This window comes from Perissodus microlepis, chromosome 7, assembly GCF_051167445.1.
Source record: "Perissodus microlepis isolate ML-2025 ecotype Zambia chromosome 7, ASM5116744v1, whole genome shotgun sequence".
NCBI classification, from domain to species: Eukaryota; Metazoa; Chordata; class Actinopteri; order Cichliformes; family Cichlidae; genus Perissodus; species Perissodus microlepis.
The window spans coordinates 61,907,034-61,914,577 of NC_140467.1; the positions used below are offsets into that span (position 1 = coordinate 61,907,034).

Here is a 7,544-nt window from a genome sequence, read left to right on the forward strand (position 1 = left end):
CTGCCTGCAGCACTAAAGGACTCCGTGAGAGACGTCTGTCTCGCCCTAGCAGCACCTGTCCTTCTCCTCCTCTTCAGTTCGCCTCAACATACGCTCGTCATATTCTGTGATATGATTTACTCTGAGGTGTTTGACAAGGTTGGTGGTGTTGCCACAACACCTCACTTTCTTGCCACATGTATCGCAAACCACGTCTCGGCTGTTTGTGGATGTAAAATACGTGCACACATGACTCCAGTTACGCTCAGCCATTGTTGTGAGTGCGCACGCCAGAGGCTGCCACACATTTATACAGCCGTATTTCACACATGACTATAAAAGGCGGACGAGGGAGTAGTTCTTTCCAATGTAGACAATCCGAATGATAGTTTCTTTCCACTGTGTTCCTGTTTATGAAAAACTACAATTTTACCCAAAATGATTAAAATATCGATATTTTAATGTGGAAACCTTCTGTTTCCACATCTGGACTTTCTGTTGCTGCTGTGAAACTTTCTTTGAAGTGGCTCATCAAAGTTGTAATTGATAATCAATTCCCGCACAATGTGAGAATCCAATCAATTTGCTTATCAGGGGAAAGGTGTGATTTTTTTTAGGACACAGGAGCCTAACATGAACCGGTTTAATCTTAGCTTATTTCCATAAGAAGAAAAACATAGTGAGAAAGAGATCACCAAAATATACATGTACAAATGTGAAATGGTCATATGTAGTGTGAAAGAGCTATTTGACATCTTTAACCTCCTAGGACCTGCCGTCCACATATGTGGACATCGCATTTTGGTTTATTTAGACCAAAATACTCAATTTTGCTCTACAAGGGCCTGATATCCATTTACGGGGACATTATACTGCTACAGTTCTATCAAAATTTTAAATCAATATCTTCACATGTGGCTTCGATTTTCCATAAAAACAAAAATAAGGTAAAAAAAAAAAATAATCAGGTAATTCTTTGTTTTTACATTCATTGGACCCAATCAGCCCAAATATCAAAGACAAATTAAAAATGCATGCTGTGGAAGAGTTTGGGTCTTAGGAGGTGTTGTGGAAATTTTAATTACCAAAGCCTGCAGACACGATGAGTTGTAACAACACCTTTATTTCAGCTATCTTATGCATAAGGAGGGACGTCAGTCAGGGGGCACTGAAAGTCGTCTCTGACAATGAACAGTTCAGGTCCCTTTTATACACAGTCGCAGAACAAAAGGCTTTTACAGTTGCAGTTCACACCTTGGCTCTAAACAGAAAGACTCTCTATCACCTGTGTGAATCTCCCCCACTCTGGGGTCAAGCCTTCCTGTGTGAGCTTCCGTATCCTGGGAGACATTCACCAGTTTCTCACCGTCTGTTTCCCAGCGTGAATGAGGTGTGAACCAGGCATACTAAACTAAGTAACATGAAAGCATTTCATCAAGACAATACATTAAAGAGAGATCCCACAACCCATACTAAACTAAGTAACATGAAAGCAAGACAATACATGAAAGGACAATACACTAAAGAGAAATCCCACAACAGAGGTTAAATTCAAAGTAATGTATAAATCCACTTCCATAAAACATGAAAAGGCGGAGCAGCGATGCCCATCTCAGCCAGTGTATGATGGTGGGGCAAGATGGCAGCTTCCACAACATGACGCCAGCTCCTATGTATTTTTAGTAGATAAATGATACGTTTATGACAATGTATCAATTTGTTGGAAGATGTAATTACACCTTAATTATGTAATTAGAAGCAAAAATGATTTTTTTTTTAATCAAATCACCTCAAAAAATTACTGTACTTACTTTCTAATTGATTCTTTACCTCTAAAAGGGGTGGCTGTGGCTCAGGAGGTGGAGCAGCTCATCTACTAATCAGATGGTTTTTGGGTGGATCCCTGGCTGCTCCAGACTGCATGCTAACTGTCCTTGGGCAAGACATTAACCCCAAGTCACTCTCTGATGCATTCATCAGAGTGTGAATGTGTGTGAATGTTAGATAGAAAGCACAGAAAAAGGGCTTCTATGAACAGGTGTGAATGAGGCAACCTGTATAGAGCGCTTTGAATGTTCAGGTAGAGTAGAAAAGCACTGTAAAAATTTCTCTGTGTTGATTTCTTTTAGTTGGATCACTTGTGCCTGAAGATGAGCCTGCATGGCTTGTTCTCGTGACTCTGAAGGATATCACAGAACTCGTCGTGTCCCCTGTGCATAGTGATGACTCTCTGGCTTTTTTGGAAAGCAAAATTATAGAGCACAGACAGCGATACCAGGCACTGTTTCCTGATGTTAAGCTACCACCAAAACACCATTATTTGGAGCACTATCCACAGATGATTAGGTTTTTTGGTCCAGTTGTTTGGCTGTGGACAATGCGTTTCGAGGCCAAACACAGCTTTTTCAAGCAGGTCATCAGACACACAAGCTGCTTTAAGAATGTGCCTCTCTCCTTAGCCTCAAAGCATCAGATGATAATAGCTTACCATCTAAGCTCCCCATCTCTTGGCAAGTCTGAACTAGAGGTCTCGGCTGTATCAACTTTTCCAGTGGATTTGCTTAAAGAGGAGATGGCTAGAGTCATTAGGCAAACATTCCCTGACATTCTAGAGATAAACCTTGCACAGTGTGTGACAATAAAGGGCAGAACTTATAGGAAGGGAATGGTACTGGCCCACAGGGCAGCTGGTGGGTTGCCAGAATTCTGTGAAATAAACCACATCTGCATTGTAAACCAGAGCATATTCTACATTGTCAGAGAGCTTGGTGGCTGGTACAGGGAGCACTACAGAGTTTTTGAGCTCAACCCAGTATCTGCAAGAATATTCACTCTTGTTTCACTCCGTGAACTCCTTGACACTTATCCACTGGTTGACTACAAGATCGGATCAGTCCGCATGGTGACTTTAAAAAGGCATATAGAAATAAAAGGTGTGCAAATATTTGTAATAAGTTCAGTCACATGTATTTCACTAGATACATTCTATCTTTCTTTTTTTTTGTATATCTGACCTTTTATAACCGACTGATATGTATGGATAACTGTATGAAGACTAAACTGAAATTATTCTTTCTGTGTGTCTGATGTATTTTTTTTTTTTTTTGTCTACAGAATAGCTGCTTGAAATGGGGACCCGTCTGATCCTAAAGATCATCTTGACTGATGGAACCTGTCAAAGGCTCACTCTCTCCATTGGACCACCTGAATCAATTGAGGATCTCATTGTTGAAGTCAAGAGACAGTGTGGTCTTCAGGGCAATTTCAGACTTCAGTTTATGGATTCCTTGTTTGGGAATGAGTTCCTTAATCTTACCTCAGTTTCAGAAGTGGCAGACAGAGGGACTCTTAAAGTTATTGACATGTCAAGACCCACCACTATGCAGCATGAGGATTATATCATTCTTGATCCTGTCCAGGACTCCGAAGCCCTCAGCTGTTCCTCTGTTAACGATTCTTCGTACCTGTCTGGTGGATCTGTGGACACGGATGTGTTGTCATCAAGTGAGTCAACAAGCTCACGATCTTCTTGGCCTGCTGTCTTTTATGTGCCCAAGTTTTCGTATGATGCTGAATTACAACTTCAGCAGGCAAAAATTGCGTACAATCAGAATGGAACTGCACTTATTCCAGATCCCAAGTTGAAGTCAGCCATCCTTGACGGTTTGGTGCAGGAAATTGTGAAGTATAAAGTGTATGTCAGTGATAAAGAAATGGATCAAGTAGCTCAGAGTCTGATCAAGAAGCATCCCTGTCTAACTGAGACAGGCTCCAACACTGGATTTGGAGGATGGAAGACCAGTTTAAAATATAAACTCTCAAACTATCGCACCCAGCTACGAAAACTGGGCTGCCCAGAGGTGACCGTAAACTCTCTAAAGAACAAACCTGTTGGAAGATGCAGTGCAGCCTTTGGTGTCAAAAAAGCAAAGAGGGGAGAAGTTAACTTTTGCCCAACATACCCACCAGAAGAAACTGAGGAGAGCCTAGAGGCAATGCGGAAAACTTTACTCTTGGACATAAAGAAGAAGAACAACAGAGAGTTGTTGAAATTCAAGATGGAAAAGACTTTTGCCTACAGAAGACATGAAGTTGTTCGTGATGCACCAATGGTAGAAGCTTTCATGGCAAGATGGCCTGCTCTATTTGATGTCCATGAGGTAAAGTTTGACTCATACCGGGAGTTCTTGGAAGAGGTGTTAAGCTAAAATACTTTAGGCACATTTAACCGCCCATTTCTTCAGCATTGGTGATTGTGGCCTTCTTCCTGGTGTTAAACATTTGAAGCTCACTCTTTTGTGCTGATGTTTTCAGATCAATGCTGAGTTTAAAAGAATTACCACAATCCCCCTTCAATCAAAGTTCCTGTCTCAGATGGATCTCCACTTAGACAACCTGGTGAAGCTGTTCAAAAGAAGAGGAGGACAGCTTGGACAAAGACTGAAAAAAATTGTGGCACAAATGGATAATGTAAGTGATAAAGCCTTAACACAACTATGACCCCTTTTGGACAAAACTTTTAATTGTGGAAAATTGTAAATGTTTTCCAATGATAAATGCTCTCATCTTGTACTACTTGTACATCTGCTTGTTTTTGTTTTAATCTTTACTTTGTCAACTTTATTAGTATGTGTGCCTTTACTTTGAAAGCATTCATGTAAAGTACAGTACTAAAACCTAAAATCAATGAGAAGGGCTGACTGAAGATACTAATCACACAAATTTAATTTCAGTGTGAAGATGTTGATGCTGGACGTGAGTGTGTCATTAAGGGAGTGTGTATCTACATGGGTGAAGATCCTGACAACCTTATCCGGGAGTATGTGGTAAGTACTTGGGGTATTTTATTTTATTTTATTTTATTTTATTTTATTTTTTTGGGGGGGGGGGTTGACTTTCACCAGTACATCATATTGCTCACTTGCCATGGATTGAGTAACATGACTTCTTTTATTTTATTTATTTATGTATTTTTTACAGGACATGGATGAAGACGCCATCAATGAGGCCATCGAAGACACCACTGTTGGAATTTATCTTCTTAAAGAACAAGCTTCAGCAGATGAACAAGAAGACATTGGAGTTGTCCTTGAAGGCATCAGGGTGGTGAAGAATTTGGATAATGTAGCATTTGCTGTGGTAATGCTATTTGGACTCATGTATGCACTAAACCTTGCCTACCCTGCTGACCTCCGCTACACCTTTGAGGTTTTCCAGAAGGTTTTCATGGAACTGGATGGAGCTAAACTCTCCAACAAAGTTCTTGCTCTCAAAAACCGTCTGTTTCATTGAAGAGTCAAAGACTGCACTTCAGCAATTCTTTACTGAACACAAAACGAAAAACTGCAATGTTATACTGCTGATACTGTTTGTTTGGGGGTTTTTTTGTTGTTGTTTTTTCTCATGTGACTGCACTTCAAGGTGACACTTTTTTTTTCTTTTGGTGGTATTGTATTGAGAGAAATGTTTACAGAGGTTTTTTAGCAATGTGCTCTGGGTCAACCTTTACATCCTGCTTATACGTTCAAAAGGAAGATTCCTTTAGGTGTTTGGTATTATGTGACAGTGTCATTTAAGCTTCAATTTAGTAAAAAAAATTCTGTACAGCTAAAAACAAAATGTGATATGTATGAAGATATATCTTATCCTTAATAGCAGCTTGCTGCCTCTTTGAGTTTTGGAAGACCAATCTAAGCTGAAATTGTTCTATATATGTACAGACTTGATCATTCAAAGCAGCTTGCTGGTTTCTGTCTCTTAAACTCCAGGTAACAGGAGTTGTAGAAATGTTAAATGCAAAAAAAAGTTATATTTGTGTAAGCCTGTTTGTTCATGGATGCTTTTTGATTCTTTTTCTAAGTAGGCTTAATTTAGTTTCAAACTTTAATTGTGAAATTAAATACAAATATGTGTAAGATGACAGGATCATTAAGAAGCACTTATTTGTAGCTTTCTTGTATTGCTGCTAAGGTCAGTTTTGAGGGGAAATATTTACAAATGTTTTAAATCTTTCTTTCAGTTATATCTGCAGGCAATCTCTAAAACTGTGTAACAAGTTTATATGCTTGCTGTTTTCACTGCTGTTAAAATAAAGGTGAACTTTTCAGCACTCACATTTTTTTTTTTTGCCTTTTTTGTCAATAACATTTAGTTTATATTTACATTATTATATTGTACATAGGCAAGAAACCAAGGACTGAATTTTTATGAAGTTGACTTAAAATAATTAAGTAGGATTTAAAGCCACAATTTGTGTTGCAGGAACATAATTATAATGCCTTTATGTTACACAATTTCATTAAGTACCACTGACAATCAAAAATATGTTGGTGTTAAACTTTAAAATGTATCAACATTACGTAATACATTGATATTTTGGTAACGAAGTGATATCTGCCCGATATCCGTGCTCTCTATTTATTAATAAAAGTCAAACTTCATTAATGGTAAGTGACAGAGATCTGATGAGTTCTTGCTGGTTTGTATCCACAGGAGGATACAAGCAGCTGCTTCTGTTTGTAGTCACCGTGCACACATGTTGTGTTTAATTGTGTCCGTGTTCATTTTTAAACACGTTTTTTAAATCAAATGTTTATGTATACATCAAGATTAATGTTCCAAACAAATGACACTATACAGCAAATACATACATAGACATATGCAGCAAAAGGAATCTGAGAAGATGTTTAACTTCTAAATGTTTAAATTGTTTGTTTGTTTGTTTTATATCGTTCAAAGTCTGTCAGTTTGTCATTCCCTGTTATTCCTGCTGACTGATCACTCAAATAAAGTGACACAACATGACCGTGGGTCTGATTTTTCTGGTAAACTTGTTTAGTAGTCCACTGGAGACGTATACCCTGTTCTTTGAACTTTAATACTGGACAGAAAATCGTCTCCTTCCAAAAACAAAGGGTAGCATTAGTATGAACAGCAAAACAATGTAGAAGATTTTCTTTTCTCTTTTCTTGTGTCTGTGCTGTGTCACATCATTTTGGCTCAAAAGAGTTTACTTTATTGCTATGTTAGTTTTTTGCTATTTTATTACTATATTTATATTTGTATTGTACAGCACTTTGGTCTACCAGGTGTGTTTTTAAAGTGCTATACAAATGATGATGACGATGATGTTTACTGAACAGCTGAAAGACTTTAAAACAAACCTGTTACTTTAATGATATTTCTGTGGTACTACAGAGTCCAAAAAAAGTATCACAGTAATAATTCATCCAAATTGTAACTTTTAACTGTCATTATCAGCCCAAAGGTTCACAACCAGTGCATCCCTGATAGAATGTAAATATATATACAAATCTATAAATTGTATTATGTATATAACTGTGAAACAAACATAATGGACCATTAATGTATCATAATAGTACATTTCAGAATTTGGGGTATACTTCCAGGTGGGATGAGTGTCTGTACAGCTCCTCCTGTTGATGTAAAAAAAAAAAGTAAATGCCAGTTTTTTTAGGTTTTCATGTTGATGTTGTAACACAGTAAAGAATTACTCTTACAGAAATAAATGTCATTCATTTTTTCAAATTGCAGTTAAATTCATG

The 7,544-nt window shown here is 38.0% G+C and overlaps 1 protein-coding gene across 1 annotated transcript; it reads left to right on the top strand.

Annotated features, from left to right (window-relative positions):
• Positions 1-3,579: 3,579 nt before the first annotated feature.
• Positions 3,580-5,296, top strand: LOC146384519 (uncharacterized). The gene is made up of 4 exons (XM_084936501.1): positions 3,580-4,139; positions 4,294-4,449; positions 4,713-4,805; positions 4,960-5,296. Exons 1-4 carry the CDS (start codon positions 3,693-3,695, stop codon positions 5,269-5,271), a joined length of 1,008 nt encoding a protein of 335 aa, XP_084792627.1. The 5' UTR covers positions 3,580-3,692; the 3' UTR covers positions 5,272-5,296.
• The last annotated feature ends 2,248 nt before the right edge of the window (positions 5,297-7,544 follow it).